The sequence below is a fragment of the Elgaria multicarinata genome, chromosome 1 (genome assembly GCF_023053635.1).
Source record: "Elgaria multicarinata webbii isolate HBS135686 ecotype San Diego chromosome 1, rElgMul1.1.pri, whole genome shotgun sequence".
Taxonomy (NCBI): domain Eukaryota; kingdom Metazoa; phylum Chordata; class Lepidosauria; order Squamata; family Anguidae; genus Elgaria; species Elgaria multicarinata.
The window spans coordinates 52,618,484-52,633,770 of NC_086171.1; the positions used below are offsets into that span (position 1 = coordinate 52,618,484).

Genomic DNA, 15,287 nt, shown 5'->3' on the forward strand with positions numbered 1-15,287 from the left:
GGAAAAAATGGTCTCTCAATTAGCCAGGTCTCAAGCCATTTAGCATTTTATAAGTAACACCCGGCACTTCAAATATCACAAATAATAAACAGACCAGCAGCCAATGCAGTTGCTTAAGAACCAGAAGTGTTTTCTATAGTATGTCCCAGCTGGTAACCTACTCAGTCTATTTTGTATTAACTGAAGTTTCCAGGAAGTCTTCAAAGGCAGCTCCACATAGAGCACAGTGCAGTAGTCCAGTCAAGATGTTAACTTGTGCCCAGATTCCTTCGGTAGAGAAGACTGCCATATTGCTTTTGTATCGTGTTTCATTCACAAACCTCAACACTGCACTGTCCCCTCTTGTCAGAATATATTTACAGCTATTTCAACAAGACGAAAGAGAGGTGTATTTTTTTGTACATATTTTTTATTAGCACAGTAACAAATGCAGGCTTAGGTAGCCCACAACATACAACCAATCCACTGAGTGACTCCTATTCCACGCCTTACAGTTAAACAGCTTAAGGTATTTCACTACAGGTTGCCCTAAGTCCCAATTCAAACCTTTATTTTCACAAAGGTAACTTGGCATAGAAAAATGAATACATGAACTACTTCCCCTATTCTAGGTGAGGCAACACATAGCCACACCACCATATTTCATATTGATGAGATGGCAGTCTTTTAAAAGGATCTGTTAAATACCAAACTCTCCCACCTCCCATGGGGGAAAAAATATTCCCGACATCTTTTTACAAAATAAAATCAAACTAAAAACAAAAACAACCCACACACATAGCGAGTCTTCTTGAAAGAACTTTTACATAAATGCCAAATATATGTACCTGTACAAAATTAAGCTGTTTTAATCTTTTACCTATCACAAGTAACCAAACACCCTTTCCCGCCCCTTCCAATTGTCAAAGTAGTTTACATTCTTCTTGGTGCTATTATCAGAGCTACTATTGCTGAACTAATGACAGCCTTAAAATATGCTATTCCCCATTCTAGCTGTCTACTGTAGCAAGATACCTTAAGTTACAACAACAAAATCTTAGGAAATAAAAGACTGAATAAAATCTGTTATAGAAATACCCTACTCTTTATCAGTTTCTCCCCTTCCCTGACCCACCCCTTCAAAATCATAAGCAGCTCTTTCCATCACAGATGATTCAATGCAAGGTTTTGACAAAAATCCAGTTTATGTAGCGTATCTCTTGGTCCACTGTCTGGCCATTCTGTCATGCTCTGCTCTGTTAGTCATGTACTGAGTAGCAATACTTCCAACAAGGGGGTCAGCTGCAAATAAACAAATTCCAGTAAATTATAGGAAATGCAAGGTAAGAGGTGACATTTAATAAGGACTCCTAAAACAGCAATTCAGTGACTGAACTAACTGTTCATTTCGGCCTAATCTACACCAAGCAGGATATTGCACTATGAAAATGGTATGAAAGCAGTATATAAAAGGCAGGAGCCACACTACTGGTTTATAGTGGTACTGAAGTGCACTGACAACTGCTGGGGCCCATTGACACAAACCATATACCATTTTCATAGTGCTATATCCTGCTTGGTGTAGATTAGGCCTTAGTCTCAATTTTAGATTAAAATTAGATCCCCCCCACCCCTCTTAGGACACTTGTCTCTTTTCTTCCATGTACATTTACTTAGGTATAAGATTTACTAAAATACAGAGCTTGCTTCTGAGTAAACAAATGTAAGGCTGGACCATTAGTGTTTCTCCAGATATGGCACACTTTGGTCAGTATTTTTTTTTTTTTAAAAAAAAAGAGCACTGCCTTCAAAACCAAGACTCTTCTGATTATATTATGCATTTATCTCAAAAGAGGGTTTTGGGGGTTCCTTTGCAGCTTGTTAGGCTGCAAATCAATGGTGCAGAACCTCAGGCCTGTGGAACAAATCTGGCCCTCCAAATCTGAAATTGTTATAATCTCTATGCCACTTTTCTTTTGGGGGGGGGGGAAATCAAAAGCATTAACTATGTAACTTTTCTGCAGCTATAACCATGTCTGATGCTTGTCAAGCACTGCTAAGAACTGCTTGAAGAAAGAAGATCTGCAATTCTGACAAAAAATCCAGATGTGTACACAGGGAGTACCCCCCAAAAAACCCACCCGAAGCTTCCATGAAAGGCAAATGTCACACTGGAAAAGGCAATGATGACTTTCATAGAAGCAACCTAAGGCTGCAACCCTCAGTCATGAAACATTATCTGTGGGTGCATTTCTATCTCATGAATTTCGTGAACTTGAATGTTTTGTGCTCTTTCACTTACCTATTTATTTAAAAAGATAAATTAAAAAGCAAACCAAAAACCTATTCACCAAGATACTCTTCATTTTTGCAACTGATGTGAATTCAATGCCTTAAGTTTGGCATTCTAACAGCTGTAAATTCTGACTTACTGGAATATAAATTTTGTGATTGTTTTGTTGTTTTCCTGGTAGTATACAGCTCTGACACACATTTGCCCAGGCTTTTCCTGTAGCGTGTTTAGAAAACAGAGCCTTGTCAAGAGGCAACGACAACAGCGACAGTGCAATATATGGAGTCCAAAGATGTTCCCAGGACCAAAAAGCTAGGCTGGAGAAGGAGGTTGGCCAGTGGCTCATGGGGCGGTGGGAGAGGCAGTAAAGCCCTATATACCACTGTTGCCGGGGAACATGGGTGGCAGGGTGCTGCTGTTGCACTCGTGTCCAGCTTGTGGGTCCCTGGCCGTCAGCTGGTTGGCCACTGTGTAAACAGAGCGCTGGACTAGATGGACCCTTGGTGTGACCCAACATCTCTCTTCTTATGAAAATCCAGAGGGTTATGAGGGAACAGCAGTGGTTGGTGATATGGCAAGACTCATGGGGAAAGGAAGTGCACTATTGAGAACCAGGTGCAGCAAAGGTTGTAGCTCTTCAGTGATACGGAATTTTTTGCACATGGTTTTGAGCATAGGAACGCTTAACACATTTTTTTTTAAAAAAGTTATTCTTTCAGAAAGAAAAGGGACTTTGCCTGTAGCCACTGAAGCCCAGGTGTCTTGCTCTTAGGACATACATCTAGACAGCAGCCGAGTTCCCAAGCTGATACTGGGAAAGCATACTGGAAAGAGGCAGCTAGTTTCCTTATATGAGCCATTCATGTATTTGTCACCAGAAGCAAGCCATGCTGCATCAAACCAGGATGAAACGTCCACAATGCTCCCATACAATTAACGTTGCAGGAGGTTGTGGGCTCTCTAACATTAGAGGCATTCAAAAGGCAGCTGGACAACCATCTGTCAGGGATGCTTTAGAGTGGATTCCTGCATTGAGCAGGGGGTTGGACTCGATGGCCTTGTAGGCCCCTTCCAACTCTGCGATTCTATGATAAGGGTTAGCAAGGGACTAGTGCAGATTGAAGCCTTGCAACCAAACCTCTCTGTGACAGATGCTGTCCCCCCATCCCCCCACCCCGGGTTTCAGAAGCCTTACCAGGGTTGCAGTCTGTGAGAAGTGAGCAGATTGAGAGAAGAACTTTAGAAATGGTTAATGCTGGACTCCAGTTGTCTTTTAAGATGTCCAGGCAGATCACTCCTTGGCTGTTAATGTTACAGTGATAGATTCTTGTTCGAAAGGTAACCTACAAGAAAAAAAAAACGAACATAAAGAAATGGTAATAGCCTCCTCAACTCCAAAATGACCCAGTCATAAGTGGCTTCTGTCTGGGATTTTTCAGACAGGCCCTCTGGCACATCTCACATTAGAAATTAAACACCAAGTTTGTCCAAGCTTGTCTACAGATTATAATTATCATGTTGCCTTCTAGTTGTTGTCAGCCATGGGGCAGCATTCATTTTGTCTGGGCTATGACAACTTTCAGTGCTTCAAAAAACAAATCCATGTTCTACAGCCAAAGCTACAACCAACTTTTTGAAAGTTTCCTTTTCTTATTTGATTTGGCATTTGAATCCTGGTATGTGTAATTAGATAACATAAAGGGACACAAAGAATTAAATAAAAATAAAAATAAAAATAAATAATTACATAAAAATATAAAATTCTACTTTATGCTGAAGGTATAATTGCATTCTACTCATGCAAAAAGGCCTAATTTATGTATACCTCATTTGCTCAATTACAAAATGTGAAGCTCTGTCTACTGGAGCAAATCAGAATTATTAGGTCTGGATACAACATGCTCATTGAAGTAATTATTCTAATTAGTCCTTTTTGATTGTCTAAAGATAAAATTAAATATCTGGGTATGCATTAAGATAAGGTTCAGACTATCTTAACTAAAATAAAAACATAGTTGAAGCATAACCAGTTCTCAGATGTTAAGTTATGTGGTTGAGTGAATAGAATTAAAATGAATGTTTTACTATATTTGATTTATATTTTAAAGGAACTGCCACTCGTTATCTCAACTAATTATTTCCACCAAATTAACTTGATATTATGCTCCTTTTGTGGTCTGAAAAAGACCTTAGAATTTCATTTTAGAATTTCTAAAATGCAGCTGCCTATATAGCAGAGGTGGATTTCATTTTCTGCCTATCTATCATTCTCTGTCCATGTCCCGAGCACTAGGATGGAGGCTCTTTGAACAGCCTCAGGCAAGATGAATCTCACTTGAGCTCTCTCATATGCACCCACTTATGAGCAAAACTACTTTTAAGTTCTAAGAGTATTTTGGGGCGGGGGAATGATGCTTCCCTTTGAATACTGTAACAGCAAGAACTAAATGGAGGACACTGGGTGATCCATTAAAATTTGCCCCTTGTTCACACTAAAAATCACCATTCTCATTTATTCCAGTGTTATAAATGGAAAGTTATCCTTAAGCATGGATTGTCAGGCAATTTCACTCTCCTACAGTTATGGAATTCATAAGACTTCTCTTTCAGTAACTTACAAAACGAAATATGTGTTGCCCAAAAATATCTCTTAAAAGATGTGTTTGGACTAGAAATGGGAGACCCAGTGATTTCTGAGCTAGCGAAGATTCTCTCCAAAATTCACTTTGAAGCTCATTTTGGCTCACTCCCATTTTTATTTTCAACCTGTTTTTGGCTTGTTTGAATGGGAGAAGTGAGCCTTTCTGTGCATATTTTTCAAAATGCACACTTCCCCCCATCAGCGAAAGTGCATTTTTTTTTAAAAAAAAGAGCATTTCAAGGTGCACATTTAATTTTTTTTTAAAAAAAACACTTCAATTGTGATAGCAAATTCAGGGATTTGCAAACATGTCTCGGGGGGGGGGAAAGCAAATTGGACATGTTCTCAGGATTGGTGGACAGAAACAATATTTTCATACATCCCTCATTTGAACCCAAAGTGTGTACAATCTCTGAAATACCTAAAGTGGTTAATATTTTGTACCATCTCTGAAATGTCTAAAATGGTTAATATTTTAATATCCATTCTCTCCAATACCTCCCCCCCACCCCCACAGTTCACTGCCACTTAATGGAGACTATGATTTGGATCCTATATGCTTAGCATGGACTGCAGAATCAAGGCATACCAAACTCCCAGTATACAGAACTGAAATTCCTCCATGCTCCATATCAGATTTGGAAACTCAGTACATTTCTGAATAGGTCAAACTAAACTAATCCTGATAGCTTTGTTGCTAGAAATATTGAAAGTTAGAGGCTACTTATATACACATATTTGGAGCTGTAAGGTAATTAGTAGCTTTTGGAAAGATGTCAAATGACCTCTTTGAAGAAACAACCGCACACTAGGCAGTCTGTGACTTCCTTGATTCATTTGGTGCTTGGATACATTCACCAAACGGCTTGAACTATTTAGTGATTAGTTACGTGACTGGTTATACAGGCATGGAAATCCCCCTCTCCCTATATTGATGATATGGCACCAATATAGGCTTTTCTTCTTCTTCTTACCGTAGCCTCTGTGCTACGGTAAAGCGAATTTAGGAGAAGAAGCTGGAGGAGAATGTGTACACCTGCCATACCCACACTTTGCACAACATATTTTAGTTTATTCCTAAACTTCTACAATTGGTGTCTCCAGAGCAAGCAACATATACAAAGGCAATCTTTACTCATATTTAATTGCCTTTCTGGGGTACTTAGACTAGAATATTGTTGGAAAAGAGCAACTGATGTGACCCTGATACTCTGACTTGTTGCTCAGCTGACACACAAAATCACCCCCCCCATGCCCCATTAATCTCTCCTGCATGGTATGTGACACTGTCCTGCTTCCCCCATCTCTGGCATTTCCTTTATCAGCTCACTTTTGCTCATTGTGGGGTGAGTGACATATGGAGCAATATCTGAAACCTGCATCATTTCAGAATTTTTTGCATCAAAAATCTTGTTTCAAAGTTGATGAGTTTCTACTACATTTGACAACAAGAAATGACTTTCCATGGTAGGAATAGCGATTTAGATTAAGGAGTGGCTCACACATGTGAATTCTGCTGATGTTTCCTGCAAGTTTGCACATAGGTATGTGATCACACAGAAAGTCTTGTGGGAGCTAGGTGATGCCCACAGACAGCCGTAGAAATTCCCACAATTGTTGTGTCTGGAAAAATGTACCTGTGATTGCAGAAGTGATTGCGGCCTGTCTCTGGGTACTGTTTGGCTCAAACAAGTGTTTATATCACATAACTCTGGGAGAGACTGCAGTTCACCGGTCAAGAGAACAGAACAGACTTCCCTCCATCCTGATGTCCTCTAGTTTGTTTTGGACTCTCATCAACCCCAGCCCTCATGGCCAATGGTCAGGAATGCTGGAAGTTGTACTCTAAAGCATCTGGAGGGTGTCAGGTTGGGGAAAGCCTTAAGAGGCACAATTAAAGACACACACAATTTCAGCAGTGAGCTTGCTGTGAAAGCACACCTAAACACATTTCTGACACAATTAGCAGGTTTTTCACCCAAATCAGGCTTAGTGGGAACTTGTTTTATGGTTGATCTGAAGTCGGTTTTCCATAGCAAGGACTGGCTGGCCTTGTGTCAGCCACAAAGCCATCTCTCCTCTTCTTCCTTCCCCTCTCTGAGCAGATTTCAAAATGTTAAAACATGAGGACACCCCCCCCCACACACACAAGTGCCATATGTTTTTTTTAAAAAAACAACAAATTGCTTATTGTAAGAGATTTAGCTATTGGACAGTATAGAAACGTAACAAATGAAATGATGAAATTGTTTGTATTTTGTATTTTCAATGTACTGTAGACCATCCAGACAACATGGGTTATTGGGCAATTTAAAAGAGATAAATTGACTAGACAACCAGGCTGGTGCTAGGGAAAGGACTGAGGGGTGGCATGTGTGTGCCCCAGACAAAATAGATGGCTATCTGAAACAAAGGGAAAAGGGAGACTTTTAACCAGGGCCAGTTATATGTGTTGGCTGAAGAGCAAATGGGGGTGGAGGGAAACAGAGCTCACTTTGTAGCAAAAATAAACCCTGCACCCGCTTGTTTCTATGTACACTTTTGCAGCCATCTTCCTTAGTGGTTTTAAAGAAGCATCCATCTCAATTTTAAATTAATCCTGCTTCAGAACACATAATACTCATCTCTAGTATGTGTGTGTGTGTGTGTGTGTATAGGGTTGCCATGTTCTGAATCCACAAAACCAGGACGATTTTTTTGGGGGGGAGGGACTTTTCTTTCTCCCCATCTTCATCCCCTCACCCCCACTCCCTCCCTCCGACTCACCCTCACAAAACTCTCTTCCTCCACAAATAACCCTAAAGCTGTGACTGACTGCAACCCGCCAAGCTCACCCAACTCCTTTGCATTGCATGGGACTCAGGCAGCCTGAGGAGAACGCATGCGCCTTTCCTTGCTGTTGTTGTTCTACGCAGCCGCAGGCGCAGTAAGGTGAGTCGTGGTGAGTGACTCAGCTGAGCCTGTGGAGGAGCAGCGGCGCTCTGGAAAAGGCGCCAGATTGATGTGTCTTTTTCGCTGCTTCTGCCACTCCACTGAGCGGGCTCAAGGCACCATTTCGGAGGTTGGAATTTCTCCGGCCGGCTGGACCAGGAATCTGGGATTCTTGACTGACCGGCCGGGACATTTTGGAAATGCTTGGAAACCATGACATTCCCAGTTTTCCGGGACGTATACCAACCCTAAGTATATACTAACTCCTTGATAAGTCCGTTGGAAGGTCGCCTTGTGGTAAACATCTCCAGTTTAACTGAACAGGTTCCTCAGGTAGTCTGCCACTGTGAACATTACTAGGCTAACAAAGTATTGCTTTGCAGGCAAGCCATGACAAAGTTCACATGGAACATGCTCATTAGGAAGAATGGATCCCACACGTAACCGCACCACTTAGGGAGGATGTGTGTGGGAGACAGTCCACGCTGGGTTTTCAGACCGCTTCTGATTATGCCTCAGAGGTACCTTCTCTCAGTCTGACCACCATCACAGGCACAGGAGAGGGCCTTCTCGGTGGCTGCTCCAGCGCTCTGGAACTCTCTTCCCAGGGAAGCTAGACTGGCTCCCTCCTTGATGTGCTTTAGGAGGCAGGCAAAGACTTTTTTGTTCTGGTAGGCCTTTGGCGAATAATTGGGACTTCTGTCTGTGCCAAGGACTTTTAAAACTGTCATTTAAAATGTTTTAATATTGGAATATATTTTATTTTTAACTTTGTATATTTTTATTTATAGGTTTTAAATGTATATGTTTTAAATTTTGTAATGCTGCCTTGAGGCCCAGTATTGGACAAAAGGCGGGATAATAATAATAATAATGATGATGATGCAAATTTATTGTTTCTACACACTGAATTGTCAGGGAATAATACTATAAACGTTAAAAATGGGCCTATGTACTAAATGTGTATATGCTAAAGAACAAACCTTATTTTTTAAAATTAAAGGGAGTGGTGGCAACTATCTGATAACATTGCCTATGGTTATTACAAGGTGCAAAAGTAAATATTTGCAATAAATGCTCCTAAAATTCTCAGCTTTGCCAGCAAAGCTTCAATATATTCAAAAATGGAACCTGTTTTTGGCCCCTGGCTGAATTTTGTCCCCTGCTTTACTGAAATATGCCCCCTGCACACTTGGATCTCTGCTAAAGTGATTATTATACTCTATACCAAATGGTGAAATTAAATTTCATGTTTTAATTTCACACTTGGTATAATTTATGGACCTATTACTATTCTAATAATTTTATTCCCAGTGTGAGAACTATTATTCTTCCTTTAAAACTAATTAGAATAATTACAAGACTAAGACTGTCTTTATTTATGGTGAACTGCTGCCCTCTTGTGACAATTGTCTATATTACATGAGATTTACCTAGGTTTAAAAGGTCCAGAATTACTGCAGCACTAGTTTACCGTTACCATCCTCGGTCTTTAAGGCCCCAAAAGAGTAATTGTATAATTTACAATGCACTTATGCAGCACATGCTTTTTTAAGACAGTTGTCGTATTAAGTAACAGGAATTAGTAACCTTTGGCCACAAATGTCACCGACTAAGAGACACTTCTCATTACTTTTTAGGTACACTTTCCATTATATTTGTCACATTTTATCCCATTCTTCCTCCAGCGGTCCAGAGCAGGAGACACAGAGTTAATCCACATTCTCCTTCTGAACCAGGGCACAATCCTATGCAGGTTTAGAGAGAACCAAATCCTGTAACTTAGCATTGCCCAGCCAGTCATGTGGTGTACAACTTACTTCTGCCTAAACATGCATAGCGTTGCATCCTCAGTCTACATGTGGATGAGAAGAGACATCAATTGGAAGGTCAGACAGGGAAGTGTTTGCCTATGATACAGATCTTCTGCCCTTGCAGAAAAAGTGTGTGTGGGGGGGACGGGTCAAACCAATCTTCTCCCAAACTGAAATTTCCCAAATCTACTGGATGCATGGGAATCTCTCATCTGCGTGCTGATATACGAAAGCTGCATTGACCTTGCCCCACTCAGCAGATTCCTGCCTTGAGGTGATCATTGCCTATTCTACTCAGTTTGGGATCCCTGCCCGGCATATCAGCTGCTGCAGAGGTGGAGAGTAGGAAAAAAGTAATAAGAGGAGCAGCAGTGGGCGGGAAGGAAGGGGAAAGAAGGTTTATTTCCTTCTGTCCCACACCAACACTGCATGTGTGCCTATTTGCAGTGAGTGGAATGGGAGGAACAGAATCCTGAAAACAATGTATCTATGCAAATACATGTTTGGAAGTCCACAGTGGAAAAGGCCTGATGATTTGGAGCGGAATTAATGCATTCATTTCCCCACCACCACCTCTCCACTCCCAAAACAGCTTTCCCTGTAAAGAACGAACAGGTGGGGTTTAATGCATAGTTTTGGCCTTCAAACCCTTAAGTGCTTGTCTGTACTGTGAAAAGCAGTGTAATGTAAAGTCTGAAATAACTGTAATTCTACTATATAACCATTTCTTTCATTCAAGGCAAAATATGTTCTCACCAATGCACTACAAAAGGAAACTGTTAAAGACGTCTAATATAAATTAAGTCGTCTTAATCCTCACTTCTTTGAAATCTTTATACAAAGGTAACACTTGGGTTATTTACAGTGTATGTAACATAAAGCTAACTTGGATTACTTTGTCTGGAAAATGTCCCCCAAATATGGCTGGGTCTGAACCTTAACTTGCATAAACTATTTTTTTAAATAAGCTACAATGGAGTTATCAGACATCCAGGAAGATTCTATCTTGTCCAGTCTCCAGACTAACTTTGATCCAGGCTGTATAATTTTAAAGAGTAAAATAGTGTAATTTGGTAGCAATTTCTGGAACCCAGCCTTCCTTCCAGGTTGTCTTTTTTCTGTCAAAAATGTAGTTATTAGCCTACAGGGGTGCAACAGAAAATCTATTATTCAGGGAGGGCAGGGACGAATATGCCCCTCTCTGCTTTCCAGCTCTGATAAAGAAGGGTTCCTTTAAGTTCTGTGAATTGCATCCAGGCTGAGTTAGTCATGACTAGCTTGTCCCATTGATTTCAATAGGACCTAAATTCAATTAATTTGCAGTATAATCCTAAAAGTGCCAATGCAGAAGTAAGCACTGTTGCGTTCAAAAGGTTCTTCACAGTCCCAGGTGAGTGAGTGTAGGTTTGTAGACTTAGTCTGGATCCAACCCAATCCAGACTAAGGTAGGGAAATCTTATCAGCGTAATCTGAGTGGGGATACCAATGGCTATTTGTACTTGTTTAGTCATATTATACTATTATATTATTCTTCCTTTCCTAGTTGTTCAGAAATTCTATGTAAGTAGCATATCTTTCAGAGCTGTTAGATGCTTTATTGTGTAGTAACTGGCTCATGTTATTTATTCAAGTTTGTTTATTTAAAAGTTGTGTTTATTGTTTTTTAAAAAGTTTACTTTTCCAAAGATAAATTCAAAGCAGTTGACAAAAGAAAAAAAGTATTTACAAGCATTACAAGTAATTGCTTACTTGCAGTAATTGTTCAGGGCCACTGTACAGCAGGGAAAAGCTCTTATCTCAGATCAGCTGCTGATTTGAGATAAGATAGGGTGACCATATGGAAAGGAAGACAGGGCTCCTGTATCTTTAACAGTTGTATAGAAAGGGGAATTTCAGTAGGTGTCATTTGTATGCAGCACCTGGTGAAATCCCCTCTTCCTCACAACCATTAAAGCTGCAGGAGCCCTGCCCTCTTTTGTATCTGGTCAAAAGGGCAGGGTTCCTGCAGCTTTAACTGTTGCGATGAAGAGGGAATTTCACCAGGTGCTGCATGTATACAAATTACACTTGCTGAAATTCCCTTTTCTATACAACTGTCAAAGATAAAAGAGCCCTATCTTTCTTTTCATATGGTCACCCTAGATAAGAGCTGTTCTCCTAGGAGAGAGCATGGGGCCTGGAGAAGAAGCTGTTGAACGATTCGGTCCTGGTTACTTCTGAATCTTGTCCTGCAGAGCCCTGTCCTGCTTGCTTGCAAGTAGTCATGAAAAGGGTTGCCCTGCTTACTTGTGAGTAGACATGCTCACTTCTGAGAAGACATGCAGAGGTTTGGTATTCAGGATGCTATCTAAAAGTGGTGATGAGTGGTTCAGTCCTTCTTACTTCTGAGTGCACATGCAGAAACCATCTTCCTTACTTCTGACTAATGCAAAAGCTTATCCTCCTTACTTCTGAGTAAGCATACTGAGATTTGGTATTTGGAATGCTATTTAAAAGTGCTGCTGAGTGCTGCTTACTTCTGAGTAGGCCTAAAATCAAGAAGAATGCAGCCCTCTAGAGAAGGTTTCCCACCTCTATGTCTGCTGTCAGCGAACATGCAGACTACAGGAGAATGGTTAACCATATTATTGTCTCAGGCTGCATGATGGATATTCTGAGTTTCTTAGACCTTGAAATCAGCATATCAATCTTGCTAGGTTGACTGCACTGAAGGAAATCCAGTGCAATGATGGCATTACAGACGAATATATACAATATGGTGGTGGCAAAAAAAAAGTGGTGGGTTGTTAATTGGCAAATTGCCCAGGTTTTTTTGCACCTGCTGCCAAATTCAGCAATGTTGCAGCATGAGTATGGCCCATGGGTGGTGGGGGAGTGGCCTCTAGGGTCCCTAAAGTTGTATGCAAGACTTTCAGGGGGAAATGTGACTGGAAAGAAGGAGGGTGTGATCAAGTAGCAAAGATGGGGTAGTTTTTATTAATTCATTCAAGTTTTAGTCATCCTATAAGAAATTGTTCTCTGGATGTCTTATATAACTGGAATGCTAGCAAATAACATGGAATGGACAGTTCTGACAATGAGCCAAGGAGGGCTTTAAAGGAAAATGTTGGTTTAAGAGGAAGAAAGAGAGAGCTGCAAAAAAAGTTGTAAACATTCTAGGACAAGGATATGCAACTTTCTTTTAGGCCTATAGGCACATTTTGCAATTTTAGGAAATGTCCTGGGAATCACCAAAAAATTGCTGCCATAGAAGATATGGCTAGTTATAGCAGACAAGTTACCTGCTCAAAGACTGGGCACAAGGTAGAGGTGGTATCGGACCCCAATACACTAAATGACTCCTTTGAACCCACAGTTTTCAGTGCTAACAGAAACCTATGTCACAAAAGGCAAATGCTTACTCTCTCTCTGCCACCCACCAACTTATTCCCTCTGTCTCTTTTTCTCTCTCACGCTCTCTCACCATCCATAGATATGTTTCCTCCCCCACTCTCTCTCTCACACAAGGACCCTATGTACCCACCATGCATACATACAAACATGCACATACTTGCACACATACATGTCCCTTCTCCCTGCAAGCACATGAAAAATCATACTCATTCTTTTTCAGTTTCCATTCCAAATCCCCCCCTAACCCCTTTTTCTCTTCCTGTCTTTTTCTCACACATATGCACCCCCCCATAAAGACATACAGGCACAAAACCATCTCCATCCCCACCACGCCCCAGGTTAATCCCAGCTGACTCTTCCAGACTCTGATGGGTTCCTTCTCCCCTTTTTAGACGCCCTGCTCTCCTTAGCCTGCTTACCAGATAGAAGTCCCCCTTTCTTCTTCTTAGTGGCTGGGGATGTTACAGAGGCATTCATGGGAAATGAAGGTAGAAGCATCCGGAGGCTCTCACTTTGCTTTGAAGTGATCCCAGCTACCAGTAAGAACACTTTTCTTTTTTAGAAAAGTGGGAGGGGTAGGGCATTTTGGCGAGGGTCAAGAAAGGTGTCCTGATGCCCCTGGGTGCCAAATTGCCTACCCCCCACTTTAGGTTAATGTCCTCCTCTTTCTCACAATCCACAGGATGCTTCTATCTGTGGTTTCTCAACTGTAGGATATATCTGTGAACTAAAATAAGCAGGGTATGAGGCAAGAGTGCTCATAGCCTTTTGCTTTCTGTACACAGATGGGTTATCAGCCAACTCCTTAGACTTGCCCATCCTCCCTCTCAGCCATTCTGTTAGCACAAATCCGTCATTCTCCTTAGAGTTCAGGACGGGGGTGTGGTGCCCATAGCTATACAACTGCAATGCCTTCTGTTTTGTGTGTACAACCTTGCCGTGTTTCCAAGGACTCCCCACAACTAGTAGATTGCTATTACCATTATTGTGCCACCGCGACCCAGTTCAGAACAGACTCATGTATACTGTCCTCTGTTCAAGGAACTTTAGATTAGTTCCTTTTTTGTCAAACCGTTTAATAACTAATAGCATTACTTTGCAAACAACAAAAAAGCTTTCCTCAGGGAGTATGGAAACTAGAACAAAGAAGCTTCTATGAAAGCTGTCTGTATGATTTTCTCCTAAGAAACATATGACAGCACTAGCATGGCTTTCTAAACTCCATTTTAAGAAAACTTTTATTTAAGTCAATGGGACTTTGGATGCACATTCATGATCACTTAACTCAGATCCTCCTTAGCAGATTTCAACTATCTTTTCATACACATAAGTAAGGTGGTTAAGCCACTCTTTCAGATTTTACTTTTTAAAGTATTGTAACCTTCCTCGAACAATGCAGAAAGGCTAAAGTAGATCCTACACAAATAATAGCTTCAATAGGAAACACGGAATACTTCAATCTGAAGACCCCTGGAACAGCATAGGAGGTGGCGTTGGGGGATACAGGAAAAAAGGGAGATTGAAGAAAATCGAGGCCCCCTACCCCCTTCCTCCAGGAAGAGATTTGATCCTGGATCCCTCTATGAACAGAAGGAACCTTCCATTTCTGGACAGGCAAGTCTGGATCAAACCCAAAGAAAAGATTCAAGATAGATAACGAAGTTGGTACTCTAATGAATATTATTTCATTTGATCCTCTTGCTATAACAAAACTAAACATTCACAGTTCAAATTACCTAATTTTTTAGAAGACCTAAATTGAATAAACTGTTTGCTGAGTGCTAGGTTTTACTGATCAGGTAACTGTATTTTCAATGTTAATTAAGAAGATACATACTTTTTAAGTGCCTCTATTTCACAGTTTGTAAAGCAGCTTGTAAATCCCCCTGGGATTCTATTAATTGAAGGGCACTCTTTAAATGTTCTTTACAACAATACTGCAAGAAACAGATTAAAAGTAAAGGAAAAATAAAAATCGGAAGTCTTATTGAAAAGAGTTTTACGCTCTTTTGAAAAAAGAATGTGGTGAAATATCAATGCACATATTTCAAAGGCACACAGTTGAATAAAAATCATACAAAGATACACAACAGCAGTGAGTTATTACTTACAGGCTTTAAGTAATTATCATACGGGTCCTGCCTGGAGCCCTATTCACATGTTCTCTGGAATGTATGAGGGCTAAAAGTGGGGATGGAAACATGCTGGTCCAGTCTGCTTTGTCCTCATGGATGCT

General features: G+C 40.7%; 1 protein-coding gene across 1 annotated transcript in view; it reads right to left on the reverse strand.

Moving 5' to 3' along the window:
• Positions 1-400: 400 nt before the first annotated feature.
• The window catches only part of LOC134400052 (ubiquitin-conjugating enzyme E2 E1), a 64,995-nt gene continuing 50,108 nt past the window's right edge, over positions 401-15,287 (reverse strand). The window contains exons 5-6 of the mRNA XM_063128282.1: positions 3,468-3,615; positions 401-1,281 (exon numbers count right to left, since the gene is read on the reverse strand). Coding sequence (XP_062984352.1) covers positions 1,184-1,281; positions 3,468-3,615 — 246 coding nt within the window. The 3' untranslated portion in view covers positions 401-1,183. The remainder of the gene's footprint in view (positions 1,282-3,467; positions 3,616-15,287) is intronic.